The sequence below is a fragment of the Salvelinus fontinalis genome, chromosome 7, assembly GCF_029448725.1.
Source record: "Salvelinus fontinalis isolate EN_2023a chromosome 7, ASM2944872v1, whole genome shotgun sequence".
Lineage (NCBI taxonomy): Eukaryota > Metazoa > Chordata > Actinopteri > Salmoniformes > Salmonidae > Salvelinus > Salvelinus fontinalis.
This window is the reverse complement of record NC_074671.1, coordinates 13,184,849-13,205,344: the sequence shown is the minus strand read 5'-3', so window position 1 is coordinate 13,205,344 and position 20,496 is coordinate 13,184,849. Positions and strand designations below refer to the sequence as shown.

General features: G+C 44.5%; 2 protein-coding genes across 3 annotated transcripts in view; one reads left to right on the top strand and one right to left on the bottom strand.

Moving 5' to 3' along the window:
* The first annotated feature begins 2,654 nt into the window (after positions 1 to 2,654).
* Positions 2,655 to 4,031, top strand: LOC129858995 (arylamine N-acetyltransferase, pineal gland isozyme NAT-10-like). The gene has a single exon (XM_055928277.1). The coding sequence runs from the start codon at positions 3,103 to 3,105 to the stop codon at positions 3,946 to 3,948; it is 846 nt and encodes a 281-aa protein (XP_055784252.1). The 5' UTR covers positions 2,655 to 3,102; the 3' UTR covers positions 3,949 to 4,031.
* Positions 3,988 to 20,496, bottom strand: part of LOC129858994 (E3 ubiquitin-protein ligase MARCHF6-like) — a 28,640-nt gene continuing 12,131 nt past the window's right edge. Inside the window, exons 16-26 of one of the 2 annotated variants that reach the window (XM_055928275.1) lie at positions 19,060 to 19,179; positions 14,895 to 14,995; positions 13,076 to 13,213; positions 12,295 to 12,604; positions 12,094 to 12,163; positions 9,963 to 10,144; positions 7,908 to 8,042; positions 6,389 to 6,478; positions 5,511 to 5,643; positions 4,602 to 4,755; positions 3,988 to 4,353 (exon numbers count right to left, since the gene is read on the bottom strand). In XM_055928275.1, coding sequence (XP_055784250.1) covers positions 4,266 to 4,353; positions 4,602 to 4,755; positions 5,511 to 5,643; positions 6,389 to 6,478; positions 7,908 to 8,042; positions 9,963 to 10,144; positions 12,094 to 12,163; positions 12,295 to 12,604; positions 13,076 to 13,213; positions 14,895 to 14,995; positions 19,060 to 19,179 — 1,521 coding nt within the window. In that variant the 3' untranslated portion in view covers positions 3,988 to 4,265. The remainder of the gene's footprint in view (positions 4,354 to 4,601; positions 4,756 to 5,510; positions 5,644 to 6,388; positions 6,479 to 7,907; positions 8,043 to 9,962; positions 10,145 to 12,093; positions 12,164 to 12,294; positions 12,605 to 13,075; positions 13,214 to 14,894; positions 14,996 to 19,059; positions 19,180 to 20,496) is intronic. The other variant, XM_055928276.1, reaches the window with a different exon arrangement.

Below are 20,496 nucleotides of genomic sequence, written 5' to 3'. Positions count from 1 at the left end.
AGAGGGGGAAACAGACTGAGGGATGGAGGAGATGGGAAACCGTTACTCACTGTCCACTACTTGATGAAATACTGCAGTACGTGGCTGCAATGAACAAACAGAAAAATCCCACACAGTTGTTCACCCTGAAAGAGAAACTTTGATAAATTAAATTTTGATAAACTTTCATATCTATTGGGTGAAATACCACAGTGTGCCATCACAGCAGCAAGATTTGTGACAACCAGTGAAGAACAAACACCACTGTAAATACAACCCATATTTATGTTTATTTATTTTCCCTTTTGTACAATTTGCACATCATTACAATGGTGTATATAGACATAATATGAAATGTGAAATGTCTATTCCTTTGAAACTTTGTAAGTGTAATGTTTACTGTTCATTTGTTATTTTTTATTTCACTTTTGTTTATCTATTTCACTTTCTTTGGCAATTCTTTGGCAATAAAGCCCTTAAATTGAATTAAATTGAAATTGAGAGAGAGAGAGAGTGTGTAAATGTGTTTTCCGTGCCAATAAAGCCCCTTCAGAATTGAAAGAGAGAGAGAGAGAGAGAGAGAGAGAGAGAGAGAGAGAGAGAGAGAGAGAGAGAGAGAGAGAGAGAGAGAGAGAGAGAGAGAGAGAGAGAGAGAGAGAGAGAGAGAGAAAGACAGAGACAGAGAAAGACAGAGACAGAGACAGAGAGAGAGAGACAGAGACAAAGAGAGAGTCAAAAACGAAGTTGAGTTATGACCTTACTTCATCTGAACATTAGAACAGTTTGGAGTACACTTACACGTCGTTGTAGATGTTTCAGGGCAGTTATCTAAAGGAAAGGTACCTCTTTGGAGGGGTTGGCAGGACTGGTTAAGATGGTGTTCCAGTAGGACCACACAAACATGATGAAGGACAGGTGGAAGAACACTATGTAGATGACTGCAAGAGCCACACACAGTCACAGTCAGAGACACATTGCAGAAAACAGTCAAAACATTCAGGACAAGTGTACGAAGGGTTGCATTTTGTAGTAGTTTCAAAATGGACTCTGAACTGAGTGTGTGTGTTTGTGTGTGCCACAGAGGTTCTCCGCACTGCAAACGCTGACTCTCTCCTTTGTTCTTATCCTCCTAGATCTATCCGCTGCCTTGGACATTGTGAACCATCAGATCCTCCTCTCGACCCTCTCAGGGGCATCTCAGTCTCTGCACGCTTCTAGGACCTCTCCTCTTCTCTCCATACACCAAGTCACTAAGCTCCGTCACATCCTCACACGGTCTCTAATATCATCAACATATGACTAGGACGATAAAAAACACAGATATCCAAGCTAAGCCCTGTTGACAGCATCGCAGTATGTGGGTGGGCGCCATCTTTACTCTCCCATCTGAAGGGTTTCCACTAGATGGCACCAGTGCTAAATTTGTACACCCAGGTTAACACTCAAGACGAAGAAGAAAAAAGATAGAAACTACAGCCAAAGTCTTCAGAACAGCCTTAGAAGGAGGTTAAACATCACAGCCACATGGCCGCTCATGGCTCTGAGCAAGAAGTTCACTCTCAGGAGTTAAATGGACTTGACATGGGGAGAGTAATTGTGGGTGGTTTTGAAAACTAAGGCAGGACATTTTTCCCTTTAACTTGTAATCTTAATATGTGCTTCATATTACCCCATAGGCAGGCCTATATATTCTCATAGTTGTGTTCTGCTGTAGCCCACATTGATGTGTTTCATTTGAAGTTATATTCCGATATTGCGCTATAAGTTTTACTGCTACATCGATGTCTTGAAAATTATATGATATTCGGGTCTTGTAAACCCCACAGCACGTGTTCTGCAGTGTCTTCTAAACATTCTGTTGTACATTGATGTCTAGAAAATAAGTCTATATGAAATTCGGACATGTGCAAGCCCGGCTATACTCAAGTATGTAGGCATACTGCAGTGACGTCTAAAATACATTGAATTAATTAGCACCTTGGAGAGTGCTGTCCTTTCAACACCATAGACAGTAGGCTACTTAGCTGCTACGTTGTTTTGGACACTTTTTCGTCAATGTGTTCCGGTACCTCTGGACACCCACCCCATCTCACGCTCACTGTGTTCCGGGCCCTCCCGATTTACAAATTAAGTACTACTATATCGTAAAAATGCATGAAATATTTTTTTTGGGGGGGTCTCAATTTAAGGTTAGCAGTGATGTTAAAGTTAGGTTTATAATCACATTTTAAAGAGATAAATAGTAGAAATGGTTGGGGATTATAACTTCATAGCTGTGGTATCTAGTGACGACCCCACCCCATGGGAGAGTTTGCGTGACGTCACCGACCACACTTCCCTGTGCATTTCCCTTCGTCTCCCGGTAGAGTGTGCAAGTGTCCCACACTTTATATATATATATATATATATATATATATATATATATATATATATAATAGTATATCTGTAAGGTTTACACGTGTTGTATTCGGCGCTAGTATTTCTGGGGTGTATTCATTACGCCGATTCTGTTGCAAAATGTTCTGTCTGTTGCGAAACCGATTACTTGCAACGGTAGGTCCCTTTCTGTTTCGCACTGTTCTCTGTTTGCTTCCGTCTGGTTGTTAAACGATAAACGGTAATGAATAAGCCCTGGCCCGAAAAAAAAGTAGAAGTTTTGGAGTTTCTACTGTTTTGTATGCTTTTGTTAATCTCTTGATTTCTAGTTTGGATGTCTTTGTAAATGTAACCTTAATCAGGTCCCTAGACATATTCTACTAATCTAGGCGTCTCTTTAATTAGGATTGTATATTATATTGGTCTTAGACCTGGACCTGCGTGCTTTATTAGCCTTCAGTCGGCTCGGACTATTCTTTTCAAATCACTACTGATTGGTGTGTCCGCCAGGAGGCAGCACGTCCGTTTACTAGGGTAACATATAACCTTTGGCAGGACTGAAAGCAAACTGAAAGGAATATCCTCCACACACAGGAACTGCAGATTTCGACTAATCTATTTTCAAAATCCGAGGCATAGCATGTCTTCCCATTGACATTTTGTTCTTAAAGATAAATCATATTTTGTATAAAGTGAACGAGATTTTTTACTTAAAAAAAAAATCGATTAGAAAGTTCTCGATTAGAAATGGATGTTCAGAAGTATTTTCTACGCATTGGGTATGAGGGACCAGCTTTGCCAACGCCGACCTTGGACGCGCTCCAGCGTGTACACCGCTGTCATCTGAGGACTGTCCCGTTCGAGAATCTCACCATCCACAGCGGGGGACGCGTACGACTCGACCTCCCGCACCTCTATGACAAAATCGTTAACCACCGCCGCGGAGGGTTCTGCTTCGAGAATAACGGTCTGTTCTCTTGGCTTCTGTCGGAAATGGGATTCGAGGTCACCATCCTAGCGGGCCAAGTGAGAAACGCCATCACAGGGTGGTACGGCCCGCTGTTCGACCACTTCATCTCCATGGTGACGCTCGAGGGGCATCGGTGGCTGTGTGACGTGGCATTTGGTGGATCAGGGTTCGAGTTCCCCATGTCCTTAGAGACGGAAGAAGCTCAGAAGCAGGGCCACAGAGTGTACAGGATCAGACAAGTGGGAGAGATGCACTTTCTGGAGTGGCAAGATGAAGAGAGAGAAACTGGGCTCTGGACTGAGCTATACAAGTTCACTCTGGACACAAGACACAGAGGAGACTTCATAGAGATGTGTGACTACCATCAGAGCTCCCCTAGCTCCATCTTCTTCTGTAAGTCTCTCTGCTCCATCCTGAAGCCTACCGGGAGGCTCACCTACATGGGCCACAAACTCATCACCACCCAGTTTCCCTCAGATGAAGCTGGGACTGTGACTAAAACCACCAGAGAGCTGACTGATGAAGAGATACCTGACATACTAAAGGAGGAGTTTGGAATCATGCTGGAATCTCAACTTGTCCCAAAGGATGAAACTATCACACCACCCCTCAACATTTTTTAAAATGTTTTTCTTTCTTCTTCATGATAAACAAGACAGAAACAAATTGTCAGTTTGATTTAATAAATTAATATACATACACTTAAGATGTACAATGGTCATTTCATTAATCCAAATCTGTCCAATTTCAGACAGGTCCGCATCCAAAGTATTTACATATGTACAATCCTCAGGCTGCACTTAACACTTAGCAAGGCATGAACATGAAAGGGAGAGGGGGGAGAGAAAGAGAGGGGGGGAGAGAGAGCGAGCGAGGGGGAGAGAGAGCGAGGCGGAGAGAGAGAGAACACGAGATGGGTGGTTTCCAAAAGCAAACTTGACTATTCTGGGGTAGAGTTAGGGGGCGGGACAGAGCTGGCTCCCCTAGCCTTGCGTTCGTAGTTGACAAGCCGCTGGCCAACCAGGTACCTGCAGGAAGGCAAAGAGGGCACGGGGGTTAAAGAACAGTCACATGTCAATCACAATACTAGAGCATTTACCTAGTTTGTGTGTGAGCTGCTTATCAAGACCTTGAATAGTTTAAATCAGGTGTGGAAGTGCTGGGCCGGAACAAAAGCCTGCATATCCTGAAACTCCCTGGGACCATGGTTGTACTATCCCTATACAAGGAGCTGTGAAGGAACAGGCCAGGGATGGAGATAGGGGTGGGTGCCTACTTGTCGTTCTTGATGTGTTCGTAAAGACGTTTGAACTGTCGTATCTGGAAGGAGAGGATGCCGATGATGGACACCACCATCAGGAGGAATGGGTAGATCCTCCTCTGTATCAGAATCTGCATCTCTGGAGTCACACCTGACACACCTGACAGACCTGCCACACCAGGAGGGGTACAGATATATTAGTAGAGTTATACCTGGAGTCACACCAGGAGGGGTACAGATCTATTAGTAGAGTTATATCTGGAGTCACACCAGGAGGGGTACAGATCTATTAGTAGAGTTATATCTGGAGTCACACCAGGAGGGGTACAGATCTATTAGTAGAGTTATATCTGGAGTCACACCAGGAGGGGTACAGATCTATTAGTAGAGTTATATCTGGAGTCACACCAGGAGGGGTACAGATCTATTAGTAGAGTTATACCTGGAGTCACACCAGGAGGGGTACAGATCTATTAGTAGAGTTATACCTGGAGTCACACCAGGAGGGGTACAGATCTATTAGTAGAGTTATACCTGGAGTCACACCAGGAGGGGTACAGATCTATTAGTAGAGTTATACCTGGAGTCACACCAGGAGGGGTACAGATCTATTAGTAGAGTTATACCTGGAGTCACACCAGGAGGGGTACAGATCTATTAGTAGAGTTATACCTGGAGTCACACCAGGAGGGGTACAGATCTATTAGTAGAGTTATACCTGGAGTCACACCAGGAGGGGTACAGATCTATTAGTAGAGTTATATCTGGAGTCACACCAGGAGGGGTACAGATCTATTAGTAGAGTTAGAGCTGAACACTTCATACTCACCCACAAGTGTGCATGCAAACACTTCCCATGAACATGCACGCAAACAAACAAACACGTGCACACACACACACTGCACACACACACTGTTGACTGACCTACGGCAGGTACGACCCCGGCTGCTATGGCGTAGGGGACACACAGGGACAGCAGCAGCACCGAGATGACAGGGGCAGCCAGCTTACAGATGATGAAATGGAGGTCGATGTTCCTGATGCCGTTAGCATACACCTGACAGGAGGAGAGGTGGCAATGTTACCCTTCACTGGTCACTTTACACAGGATCAAAATCTAATGTTCAAGTAGGGGGAAAAGTTATTTGTCACAAGTGCTGAATACAACAGGTGTAGACCTTACCGTGAAATGCTTACTTACAAGCCCTTAACCAACAGCGCAGTTCAAGAAAGAGTTAGCAAAGTATTTACAAAATAAACTAAAGTGAAAAAAATAATAAGAAACAGAAGAAAATGACACAATAACGAGGTTATATACAGGGGGCACCTGTACCGAGTCAGTGTGCAGGGGACAGGTTAGTCAAGCTAAAGTAAAGTGACTATGCATAGATAATAAACAGCGAGTAGCAGCAGTGTAAAAACAAATGTAAATAGTCCAGTGGCCATTTGATTAATTGTTCAGCAGTCTTATGGCTTGGGGGTAGAAGCTGTTAAGCCTTTTGGACCTAGACTTGGCGCTCCTGTACCGCTTGCCGTGCGGTAACAGAGAGAACAGTCTATGACTTGGGTAACTGGAGTCTTTGACCATTTTTTGGGCCTTCCTCTGACATCGCCTGGTGTAGAGGTCCTGGATGTCAGGAAGCTTGGCCCCAGTGATGTACAGGGCCCTACGCACTACCCTCTATAGTGCCTTGCGGTCAGATGCCGAGCAGTTCAATCAGTCACAACGAAAAGAGTTGGTCAAACTTCGTGTGAGATTGAACATTGTATTAGGCATAATGACGTGGTGTAGGGTAACACACCTGCTCTATGACAGTCTTCAGCCACCACTGTGGACCCATGAGGGTGATGGCAGCGATGATTTTGGCATGGAGCACCCCCAGAGCCCAGTCCTACACACAAGATACCATATAAAAACAGTGACCTTTACTATTCCACACAAGATACCATATAAAAAAACAGTGACCTTTACTATTACACACACACACAAGATACCATATAAAAAAAACAGTGACCTTTACTATCACACACACACACACACACACACACACACACACACACACACACACACACACACACACACACACACACACACACACACACACACACACACACACACACACACACAAGATACCATATAAAAAAAACAGTGACCTTTACTATTACACACACACAAGATACCATATAAAAAAACAGTGACCTTTACTATTACACACACACACACACACACAAGATACCATATAAAAAAACAGTGACCTTTACTATTACACACACACAAGATACCATATAAAAAAACAGTGACCTTTACTATTACACACACACACACACACACACACACACACACACACACAAGATACCATATAAAAAAAACAGTGACCTTTACTATTACACACACACACACACACACACACAAGATACCATATAAAAAAAACAGTGACCTTTACTATTACACACACACAAGATACCATATAAAAAAAACAGTGACCTTTACTACTATTACACACACACAAGATACCATATAAAAAAACAGTGACCTTTACTATTACACACACACACACACACACACACACACACACACACAAGATACCATATAAAAAAACAGTGACCTTTACTATTACACACACACACAAGATACCATATAAAAAAACAGTGACCTTTACTATTACACACACAAGATACTATATAAAAACAGTGACCTTTACTATTACACACACAAGATACTATATAAAAACAGTGACCTTTACTATTACACACACACACAAGATACCATATAAAAAAAACAGTGACCTTTACTATTACACACACAAGATACTATATAAAAACAGTGACCTTTACTATTACACACACACACACAAGATACCATATAAAAAAAACAGTGACCTTTACTATTACACACACAAGATACCATATAAAAAAACAGTGACCTTTACTATTACACACACACACACACACACAAGATACCATATAAAAAAACAGTGACCTTTACTATTACACACACACACACAAGATACCATATAAAAAAACAGTGACCTTTACTATTACACACACAAGATACTATATAAAAACAGTGACCTTTACTATTACACACAAGATACCATATAAAAAAACAGTGACCTTTACTATTACACACACAAGATACCATATAAAAACAGTGACCTTTACTATTACACACACACACAAGATACCATATAAAAAAACAGTGACCTTTACTATTACACACAAGATACCATATAAAAACAGTGACCTTTACTATTACACACACACACACACACACAAGATACCATATAAAAACAGTGACCTTTACTATTACACACACAGTACCTGCCAGGGGTAGAAGAGAGGTGTCTGGTCCAGAGGAACGCGTAGCGGAGCAACGATGACCAGTTCAAACAGCAGGCCCAGCAGTAGAGGGATAACACCAGCCACTAGCAACGCTACTACCAGGGTCTTCAGAATCTACACACACACACACACACACACACACACACACACACACACACACACACACACACACACACACACACACACACACACACACACACACACACACACACACACACACACACACACACACACACACACACACACACACACACACACACACACACACACACACACACACGACATTAAAGGTAAGACATGATTGGATGTTGAAATATAAGTGATAATGACATGAAGATCTTGACCCTGGACATACAGCCCCCTCCATAACTAGTACAGCCCCCTCCATAACTAGTACAGCCCCCTCCATAACTAGTACTGCCCCCTCCATAACTAGTACTGCCCCCTCCATAACTAGTACAGCCCCCTCCATAACTAGTACAGCCCCCTCCATAACTAGTACAGCCCCCTCCATAACTAGTACTGCCCCCTCCATAACTAGTACAGCCCCCTCTATAACTAGTACAGCCCCCTCCATAACTAGTACAGCCCCCTCCATAACTAGTACAGCCCCCTCCATAACTAGTACAGCCCCCTCCATAACTAGTACATCCCCCTCCATAACTAGTACAGCCCCCTCCATAACTAGTACTGCCCCCTCCATAACTAGTACAGCCCCCTCCATAACTAGTACAGCCCCCTCCATAACTAGTACAGCCCCCTCCATAACTAGTACAGCCCCCTCCATAACTAGTACAGCCCCCTCCATAACTAGTACAGCCCCCTCCATAACTAGTACAGCCCCCTCCATAACTAGTACAGCCCCCTCCATAACTAGTACAGCCCCCTCCATAACTAGTACAGCCCCCTCCATAACTAGTACAGCCCCCTCTATAACTAGTACAGCCCCCTCCATAACTAGTACAGCCTACTACAGTCCATCTTCCTCTATACACACTTGCAGAAAAGTGGATTTGGTCATTATTAGGATCCCAATTAGCCGCTGCAAAAGCATCAGCGATCCACATGAAACATGACATGCTACATAGTACAGAATATAGTTAAGGACTGGAACACAAATCTAAAAACGTCTATATATCAGTACATACACACTATATCTAGCTGTAATACATACAGCACTACAGTGCAAATTACAATACAAGATACATCAAATGACTGTGTCTCTTCACAGTCCCTCTGATGACGTAAGATTATCTTTTATCTGTTTTTAGAAACAGTTTTTATTGCTAGCTTGAGTTACCCGGGTGGCAGATAGAGCCATGACTACATGGAACTGTGTGTTTCCCAGCCTCTGTTCTGGACCTGGGGGCTGTGAAGAAACCTTTGGTTGCATGTCTTGTGTGGTACCGATGAGAGTCCGAACTGTCTGCCAACTGCTTGAACAGACAGTCGGGTACCTTCAACACATCAACACCTCACACCAAGACCAACAGTGATGCAGTCAATCTCTCCTCAACTTTGAGCTGACACTTCCCCTCCGTGTACATCTAAGTGCTGCTTTGTTCTGGAACAACTGCAATTTACCTATGTCCTTCTTTGGCGCACATGACCCCACAGCTAGGCAGTAGTGCAGCTGTGACAAAACTTAGGCCTTTTGGACATGTCTGGTCGACTGAGATGTCAAGGCAGAGCAACAGGCAGACCTCTTCCCATTTTAGCAACCATTGAGTCGATATGTTTTGACCACGAAAGCTTGCCATCTAGGGTTACACCTAGCAGTCGTCTCCTCAACTTACTCAATAGCCACATTATTCAATAATAGGTGTCAACAAGGTTTATGCTTTTAGTTGAAATATTTAGGTTATTGCTAGTTACCCATTCTAAAACTGACTGGCGCTCTCCGATGTATTTTCCGTTTGAGTCGTCAGCGTACATAGACACACAGGCTTCATTCAAGGCCGGCTGCCACACTTAACTGAATTTGCCTTTCGAGAGAGGCTTCCATTAAGGAAAACCCTCTGTGGCTACTCTTACCATGAGGCTCCACTCCTGGACTTTGACCATGATGATAGTGCGTCCCTGGGGCATCCAGGCCAACAGCACGGTGGCACCGCGGATGGACAGCCAGCACACGTACAGACCACACGCTGCTGTATACAGCTCATGGATCTTCGAGCTGCCTGTCCAGAATGACATCAGCCAACGGCCCGCAAACACTTCAACACACACATTCAAAACAAAACCATGGCTTTTAGTGTCCTTTCGTAACATTCAGGTTAGTCATTCCAGGTGAGATTCCTGAAGAAGTACTCCAGTATTGAGATCAAATAAGTTCACTTATTTCCGCGCAGTTCAATTCGATTTAAAACAATACTAAGGTGTGTCGATAGATGAGAGGTCAGTGTTGGGGAAGCTACTGTGAAAATATAGTTTACCAAGCTACCAATTACTGAACACTGGAAGAAGGTAAGCTACCCTTAAGAAAAATATAGTTTACTGAACTAAATGTGAGAGTTCAGTGACCAGGAAGACGATGCGACAGCCCCCTCCTCAGGGGATAGGTACTCAGTGTAAAACCAATTAGTACACACCTGGGCCCACTAATTGCTTTGTGTCTTCCTCTATATAGGTGTGCCAGGAGAGGAGCTGGGGAGGATTGGGAATAAAGACTGGGACCTGTGAGAACGTCAGTGTTTCCTTCCTCAGAGAGAGCTTCTGTGACTGGGCACCTGTCTCTCTGTTAACCAAGGCAGGCTTTAGGTAGAGAGGAGTGTTCCTCCGGTAACTGTTATGTGTAGACGACAGTCTAAGACAGGTAGAGAGGAGTGTTCCTCCGGTAACTGTTATGTGTAGACGACAGTCTAAGACAGGTAGAGAGGAGTGTTCCTCCTGTAACTGTTCTGTGTAGACGACAGTCTAAGACAGGTAGAGAGGAGTGTTCCTCCGGTAACTGTTATGTGTAGACGACAGTCTAAGACAGGTAGAGAGGAGTGTTCCTGCGGTAACTGTTATGTGTAGACGACAGTCTAAGACAGGTAGAGAGGAGTGTTCCTCCGGTAACTGTTATGTGTAGACGACAGTCTAAGACAGGTAGAGAGGAGTGTTCCTCCGGTAACTGTTATGTGTAGACGACAGTCTAAGACAGGTAGAGAGGAGTGTTCCTGCGGTAACTGTTATGTGTAGACGACAGTCTAAGACAGGTAGAGAGGAGTGTTCCTCCGGTAACTGTTATGTGTAGACGACAGTCTAAGACAGGTAGAGAGGAGTGTTCCTCCTGTAACTGTTCTGTGTAGACGACAGTCTAAGACAGGTAGAGAGGAGTGTTCCTCCTGTAACTGTTATGTGTAGACGACAGTCTAAGACAGCAGTAGCCGTGTGTTGTTTTGTGTTCCCTTTTCGGCCACGGCCTTTTGGTCAACGGCTTAGTTTATGTGTTTTGTTACACTGGTGTTTCAGCGTTGGACGTCCCCTGTACTGGAGTTATTTTGTTGGGAGAAAGAAGACCCGTTTAGTAAACGATACAAAAGAAATCGATCCACAACTACTGCCTCTGGTCTGTTGATGTTATACCTCCACCGGTGTTAGGGTGCTTCGGATAAGCTGATTCGTTCACATAAAGTTCATTTGAAAACAAACTACTTTGTGATAAATTATCATATCACTACGGAGTCAGATGTTAACAGAATGTGTAATTTAGCCTATTAAAAAAAAAAAAAAAAAAAACTCCAAGTGAGAATTAGGCCAGTCTATTGCCGAAAAAGAAAAGGACATTCATTTTACCCATATTTTATTTTTGCAATTTGTATTTATTTACTTGTGTGTAGTTCCAGTAGTCAGCTAAATGTAAAAAAAAGAAGTTATTAATTACTGAAAACACTACCAAGAGTTCTGTGGAGGCTGGTGGGAGGAGCTATAGGAGGACAGGGTCATTGTAAAGGCTGGAATGGAATAAACGGAACAGAGTCAAACATGTGGCTTCCATATTCCATTTATTCCATTCCAGCCATTAATGACCCCGTCCTCCTATAGCTCCTCCCACCAGCCTCCACTGCAAGATTTGAATGTAGTTCAACTTCCCACTGAGCTACTGCAAAATATAGTTCAATTACTCCTTCAACTACATGTTGTTCACGACCCCCCCAACAATGACTTGTTGATGTCTCACCTGGTAACGTCAGACACACCAGACTGGAAACCAGCAGGGTGATACACATGAACCCTATCAGCAAGACGATCTACAGACAGGAGAGAGAGAGACATTCAAGTGGTAACGTGTCCAGAAGGGGAAGGGTCGGTGGTAGTGTGTAGTGTAACTGACCCTGAAGGGGAAGCGTAGGGGTCGGTGGTAGTGTGTAGTGTAACTGACCCTGAAAGGGAAGCGTAGGGGTCGGTGGTAGTGTGTAGTGTAACTGACCCTGAAAGGGAAGCGTAGGGGTCGGTGGTAGTGTGTAGTGTAACTGACCCTGAAAGGGAAGCGTAGGGGCCGGTGGTAGGGTTGGAAACCTATAGGTCCTCCCTGCTGTAGTATGGCCTGATGGGCTGCATGAAGCCCCTCCCCCACAGCAGGGGCGGGGTTAGCGTTGTTGTTGTTATGGTGACCGGGAGCAGGGTTGTTGTTGACAGGCTGGTTAGCATCATTGTCTTCCTGTTCCCCGAGCAGGTAAGAGTGGAGGTCTCTGAAAGGGGGTCGAGGAGAGGAGGTGAAAAGGAGAAGGTCGAGAAAGTGAGCTAACAAATATATACTTCATTTATGGGTCTGTAGCTACAATGAAAGAACACTTTGGGAGTGTGTGTATAAGTGTAGTGTATAGGTGTAGTGTTTAGTGTGTATAGGTGTAGTGTATAGGTGTAGTGTGTATAGGTGTAGTGTGTATAGGTGTAGTGTATAGTGTGTATAGGTGTAGTGTATAGTGTGTATAGGTGTAGTGTATAGTGTGTATGGGTGTAGTGTATAGGTGTAGTGTGTAATGTATAGTGTGTATAGGTGTAGTGTATAGTGTGTATAGTTGTAGTGTATAGGTGTAGTGTATAGTGTGTATAGGTGTAGTGTATAGGTGTAGTGTATAGGTGTAGTGTATAGTGTGTATAGGTGTAGTGTGTATAGGTGTAGTGTATAGTATGTATAGTTGTAGCGTGGATAGACCCACAATAGGTATCCAGCGCTGACGGTCCAGGCCCTGACCAGACCTTTGAGCCACTGGCGTGTGTGACCTTGTTCCAGGAGAGCTGGCAGAACCACCTGCAGTAGCAACAGCTCCAGAGACAACTCACTGACTGGAGCATCACTGGAGGAGAGGAGAGAGGGGGTGGAGGGGGGAGAGGATAGAGGAGGGGAGAGAGGATAGAGGAGAGAGGATAGAGGGGGAGGAGAGAGGATAGAGGAGAGAGGATAGAGGGGGAGGAGAGAGGATAGAGGAGGGGGGATGAGAGAGGATAGAGGAGGGGGGGAGAGGATAGAGGGGGAGGAGAGAGGATAGAGGGGGAGGAGAGAGAAGAGAGGATAGAAGAGGCGGGGAGAGGATAGAGGAGGGGGGGAGAGGATAGAGGAGGGGGGGAGAGGATAGAGGAGGGGGGGAGAGGATAGAGGAGGGGGGGAGAGGATAGAGGAGGGGGGGAGAGGATAGAGGAGGGGGGGAGAGGATAGAGGAGGGGGGAGAGGATAGAGGAGGGGGGAGAGGATAGAGGAGGGGGGAGGATAGAGGAGGGGGGAGAGGATAGAGGAGAGAGGATAGAGGATAGAGGAGAGAGGATAGAGGAGGGGGGAGAGGATAGAGGAGTGGGGAGAGGATAGAGGGGGAGGATAGAGGGGGAGGATAGAGGAGGGGGGAGAGGATAGAGGGGGAGGAGAGAGGATAGAGGAGGGGGGAGAGAGGTGGGTGAAGGTACATCACTTACCGGGCATACATCTATATCTAGGTATTTTGATGCTGGGCTGGAACAAAAACCTGCACACACAGCAGCTCTCCAGGACCAGGGTTGGTGACCATTGCTGGCCACAGTTGAGCCATGTGAGTGTCCCTGTAAAGCTTGACATGGTAAGGGAGGAAGGAGTGTACCTGTAAAGCGTGACGTTGTAGGGGAGGAAGGAGTGTACCTGTAAAGCGTGACGTTGTAGGGGAGAAAAAAGTGTACCTGTAAAGCATGACATTGTAGGGCAGGATGGAGTGTATCTGTAAAGCGTGACGTTGTAGGACAGGAAGGAGTGTACCTGTAAAGCGTGACGTTGTAGGGGAAGAAGGAATGTACCTGTAAAGCATGACGTTGTAGGGGAAGAAGGAGTGTACCTGTAAAGCATGACGTTGTAGGGGAGAAAAAAGTGTACCTGTAAAGCATGACATGGTAAGGGAGGAAGGAGTGTACCTGTAAAGCGTGACGTTGTAGGGGAGGAAGGAGTGTACCTGTAAAGCGTGACGTTGTAGGGGAGAAAAAAGTGTACCTGTAAAGCATGACATTGTAGGGCAGGATGGAGTGTATCTGTAAAGCGTGACGTTGTAGGACAGGAAGGAGTGTACCCGTAAAGCGTGACGTTGTAGGACAGGAAGGAGTGTACCTGTAAAGCGTGACGTTGTAGGGGAAGAAGGAATGTACCTGTAAAGCATGACGTTGTAGGGGAAGAAGGAGTGTACCTGTAAAGCGTGACGTTGTAGGGGAAGAAGGAGTGTCCCTGTAAAGCGTGACGTTGTAGGGGAAGAAGGAGTGTACCTGTAAAGCGTGACGTTATAGGACAGGAAGGAGTGTACCTGTAAAGCGTGACGTTGTAGGGGAAGAAGGAGTGTACCTGTAAAGCGTGACGTTGTAGGGGAAGAAGGAGTGTACCTGTAAAGCATGACATTGTAGGGCAGGATGGAGTGTACCTGTAAAGCATGACGCTATAGGACAGGAAGGAGTGTACCTGTAAAGCGACGTTGTAGGGGAAGAAGGAGTGTACCTGTAAAGCGTGACATTGTAGGGGAAGAGGGAGTGTACCTGTAAAGCATGACGTTGTAGGGCAGGAAGGCAGGGAGGAGGAGCTTGATCATCCTGATGGGCAGCCACAACATCAGGAGAACAATAGAGCCGAACACCACCTAGGAGAGGACATACATCATACACCTTTAATGATCAGCACACAATCAAAGCACAACCATAGCTGTATGTGACTACTTTTTACCAACAAATCTGTCTGTAGATGGACGGACCACAGACAGGGTGAACCTGCGGAGGCAGCATTTTTATTTACTGGACAATTAAGACATTTACAGGACCCATATGCATTGTTTGCGTAGCCTGATGAGGGCGTCCACCCACGGTTCTCAGAATGACAGAAATCACATTTAGTTTATGGTAATTCATCTTAACAGAACATGCCAGTCGGATGCAATGGCGTGCGTCATTCTTACCGAATTCTGATGAGCAATTTGAAGATGTTAGAATATATAGGTGATGTATCCATACGGCTCGGGAAGCTTTCCTTAACGTCCATTTCATTAAATTGCCAAAATTAGAGCCTAATTAGCTTATTCCTGTCTATACATAAACAAAATATTTCAAAATAGCCTACTACACCAAACAGCATGTTTTGACCACAGAATATCATGAACTTGTATAATATGTAGATTGTTTTAAATCGCATAGCCCACAGTCGGAAGGGCCTGCAATTTAGGCAGAGCGTGCGGTAAATACCAAAAAAGATGTGATGAGTTTTGACTGTCAGTGAAAAGCAGATAGACCCAGCCAGGCATATCGTAATATTTAAAAAATAAAATTAAACAGCAATAGCCAATTGTTTTCTAAAGAGAAGACTCCAATCTGTCTTTTAGTTATCAAAATCAGCAACTTAATTGAGCGAAAAGTAGGCTATCCTATTGGCACCAGTGGAGCACATGGGCCATCACCCCAGTGACTGTGCATATTCACCGTCTTATCATTGGGTCACTGCCACTTGTGTTTGTTTTACGACAATCATTTCCTCCTCCAGGTTAGATGGGACGTCATATTGTGTCTCTCCTTCTCGTGGGCATAATATATGGATCAGACAACGCTGTCTGTATTGATCTGCTTCTCAGTGTCAGCAGAGTAGGCTTCTCTGTCATTTGTCATATTAAAAATATTAGGCTAATGTCTCCAGTCATATAAAGTATAGCAGAATTGCATAAAATGTGTTTATTAAAAAGGCCAACATTTTCTTATACAAAAGAAGATATGTAGCCTCGGCCCCACTAAGTCGCTACACCCTGCATTCAACAGTATTTTTGCACATATTGAGTTATATTATTAGCCTAAATTATGACTATCCAAATCTACTCATCACATTATGAATAGTAGAATATCTTACACAAGTCTGCAAATAGAGGATGCATGAAATGGTTTATTATAAAGGTGCATTTTTATGGTGAGACTTCGCTTCCCCAAACTTGAAACCCACATGCTGCATATGTTAGAATAACTGCCCACATTTACTTTTTCCTCATCCAACAAGAAACGAACAGCAAAATTACTAGCCTATGTCAATCTACTATCCGCCATAGTAGAAAAGTTGACCTATTCTATTGGTCAGCTTATCGTCCTAGGCCACACCCCAAAACGTAAAAAAGCTCATGCAACAGATCAGAACGTTTAGCATAAAATGTTGATAAGTTATTATTTCTTCACATTATAAGCGTGGCAGTGCACACAAGGCAGTAAGCTATGCACGAATGTTCGCTCCATAATGCGTTTAGAGGAAAACACATTTTGAGCAGTTTCATGTGGCGGCAGGTAGCCTAGTGGTTAGAAATGTACAAAGAGGAGATCTAAAGATGCAACAACTAGCATTGGTTGCTAATATGACTAGGATTGCACCTTTGGCTACTGGACAATGAAAATCAATAGAACATGAGAGAAACAGACTACTGGTTTCAATTGCCTGCATGTTTGGATTGATTTTGGCTCAGCTACTTTTAAGCAAGGTAAGACATGCCTCATAATATGTAGTAAAACGCTCAGGTTTCAAACAACTAAGTACGTTTTCAAAATGCATACGGCCTCCAGCTCATTGTAAAGTGGTGTGACGCACTGAAGCCTGTTAAATTGCCTATGTACTTGAATGGCGAATGGGAAGTGCATTTTAATTACCAGTTCAGAAATACAAATAGCAGCTCTAATCTTGGCCATTGTTTTTTTTTGTTTTTTTTTTACATGCGATTGCTTGGTATTTCAATCATGGAATAGGCTTTTCGGCCAAAAGTCGGGAATTACCGGCCAACGGAAACCCTGCTGCCGGAGGTGTCTGGAGATGTACAGTGGATTTGGACCCCTTTCACCTTCCCCACATTTTGTTACATTACAGCATTTTTCAAAAATGGGTTAAATAAAATAAAAATCCTCAAATCTACACACAATACCCAATAGAAATCTTTGCAAATGTATAAAAACTAAAAAACATTTTACGTAAGTATTGTGAGCTCTGGTGCATCCTGTTTCCATTGAGCATCCTTGAGATGTTTCTACAACTTGATTGGAGTCCACCTGTGGTAAATTCAATTGATTGAACATGATTTGGAAAGGCACACACCTGTCTATATAAGGTCCCACAGTTGACAGTGCATGTCAGAGCAAAAACCAAGCCATGAGGTCGAAGGAATTGTTTGTGGAGCTCCGAGACAGGATTGTGTCGAGGCACAGATCTGGGGAAGGGTAACAACACATTTCTGCAGCATTGAAGGTCCCCAAGAACACAGTGGCCTGTATCATTCATTTAATGGAAGAAGTTTGGAACCACCAAGACACTTCCTAGAGCTGGTCGCCCAGACAAACTGAGCAATCGGCGGAGAAGGGCCTTGGTCAGGGAGGTGACCAAGAATCCAATCGTCAAGCTGACAGAGCTCCAGAGTTCCACTGTGGAGATGAGAGAATCTTCCAGAAGGACAACCATCTCTGCAGCACTCCACCAATTATGGAAGAGTGGCCAGATGGAAGGAAGTCACTCCTCAGTAAAAGGCACATGACAGCCTGCTTGGACTTTGCCAAAAGGCACCTAAAGGACTCTCAGACCATGAGAAACAAGATTCTCTGGTCTGATGAAACCAAAATGGAACTCTTTGGCCTGAATGCCAAGCATCCCGCCCCCCTCAGACTGGGGCGAAGGTTTACCTTCCAACAGGACAACGACACTAAGAACACAGCCAAGACAACGCAGGAGTGGCTTCAGGACAAGACTTTGAATGTCCTTGAGTTGCCCAGCCAGAGCCCGGACTTGAACCCGATTGAACATCTCTGGAGACCTGAAAATAGCTGTGCAGCGACGCTCCCCATCCAACCTGACAGAGCTTGAGAGGATCTGCAAAGGAAAATGGGAGAACCTCCCCAAATACAGGCGTGCAAAGCTTGTAGCGTCATACCCAAGAAGACTTGAGGATGTGATCGCTGCCAAAGGTGCTTCAACAAAGTACTGAGTAAAGGGTCTGAATACTTATGTAAATGTGATATTGTAGTTGAAAAAATAATAATATTAACTAAATGTTCTCTACCTGTTTTTGCTTCATCATTATGGGGTTTTGTGATGTCATTATGGGGTATTGTGATGTCATTATGGGGTATTGTGATGTCATTATGGGGTATTGTCTGTAGATTCATTTTTATTTATTTAAATCAATTTTAGAATAAGGCTGTAATGTAACAAAATGTGGAAAAAGTCAAGGGGTCTGAATACTTTCCGAATGCACTATATGTACCACAGACAGGATGAACCTGCGGAGGTGTCTGTAGATGTACGTACCACAGACAGGATGAACCTGCGGAGGTGTCTGTAGATGTACGTACCACAGACAGGATGAACCTGCGGAGGTGTCTGTAGATGTACGTACCACAGACAGGATGAACCTGCGGAGGTGTCTGTAGATGTACGTACCACAGACAGGATGAACCTGCGGAGGTGTCTGTAGATGTACGTACCACAGACAGGATGAACCTGCGGAGGTGTCTGTAGATGTACGTACCACAGACAGGATGAACCTGCGGAGGTGTCTGTAGATGTACGTACCACAGACAGGATGAACCTGCGGAGGTGTCTGTAGATGTACGTACCACAGACAGGATGAACCTGCGGAGGTGTCTGTAGATGTACGTACCACAGACAGGATGAACCTGCGGAGGTGTCTGTAGATGTACGTACCACAGACAGGATGAACCTGCGGAGGTGTCTGTAGATAGGTAGGTGGATCATCTCCTGGACTGGGTTGAAGTCTGGATCGTTCAGGTTTCTCAGAAACCACAGGACCCCAGGCCTCAGCACCTGATCCAACACAGCACCACACTATAGTCAGGAATTAATCAACAGTACGACGACAACAAACCAGTCAATAGCTACGTTTCCATCCAATTGGTAACAGATTTAAGTGAATATTCTAAAAACTGCATAAAGAAAGTATGCACATTTTCCGGATAATAAGCACTGCGTGATGACCTAGTGCACTGCACATGAGTTACTTTTTGCATACATTTTCATGTACCGAATAAAAGCCTGAAGTTGAATTTGTTTCCATCGCATTTCACACAAAACTGTTGCGTTAAATAGCAAAGGTTTGTGGCACGTGCGCTCTAGCCAACAGCTCACAGATACTGTGCAGGTAGGCTAGTGAAGCATCAATCACGTCACCAGAATAAGACACTCAGTATTTATTGGAAAGGAGCATCAATGCTCATCGCTGTGCACTTTCACCACATTGGTAAGTTCATCATAACATTTCACCTGTAAACAAATAAACTGCATGCTTTCCCGAGTCGTAGTTGGAGGACCACACAACATACACTACATGGTTAATAATATGTGGACACCTCATCAAACATCTCATTCCAAAATTATGGGCATTAATATGGAGTTGGTCCCCCCCTTTCCTGCTACAACAGCCTCCACACTTCTGGGAAGGCTTTCCACTAGATGTTGGAACATTGCTGCGGGGACTTGCTTCCATTCAGCCACAAGAGCATTAGTGAGGTCGGGCACTGATGATGGGTGATTAGGTCTGGCTCGCAGTCAGCGTTTCAATTCATCCCAAAGGTGTTCGATGGGGTTGAGGTCAGAGCTCTGTGCATGCCAGTCAAGTTCCTCCACACTGATCTCGTCAAACCATTTCTGTATGGACCTTGCTTTGTGCACGGTGGCATTGTCATGCTGAAACAGGAAAGGGCCTTCCCCAAACTGTTGCCATAAAGTTGAAAGCACATAATCTTCTAGAATGTCATTGTATGCTGTAGCGTTAAGATTTCCCTTCACTGGAACTAAGGGGCCCGAACCATGAAAAACAGCCCCAGACCATTAACTTTACAGTTGGCACGATGCATTCGAGAAGGTAGCATTCTCCTGGCATCTGCCAAACCCAGATTCAGCCGTCGGACTGCCAGATGGTGAAGTGTGATTCATCACTCCAGAGAACGTGTTTCCACTGCTCCAGAGTCCAATGGCGGCAAGCTTTACACCACTCCAGCCGACGCTTGGCATTGCGCATGGGGATCATAGGCTTGTGTGCAGCTGTTAGGCCATGGAAACCCATTTCATGAAGCTCCCGACGAACTGTTCTTGTGCTATCGTTGCTTCCAGAGGCAGATTGGA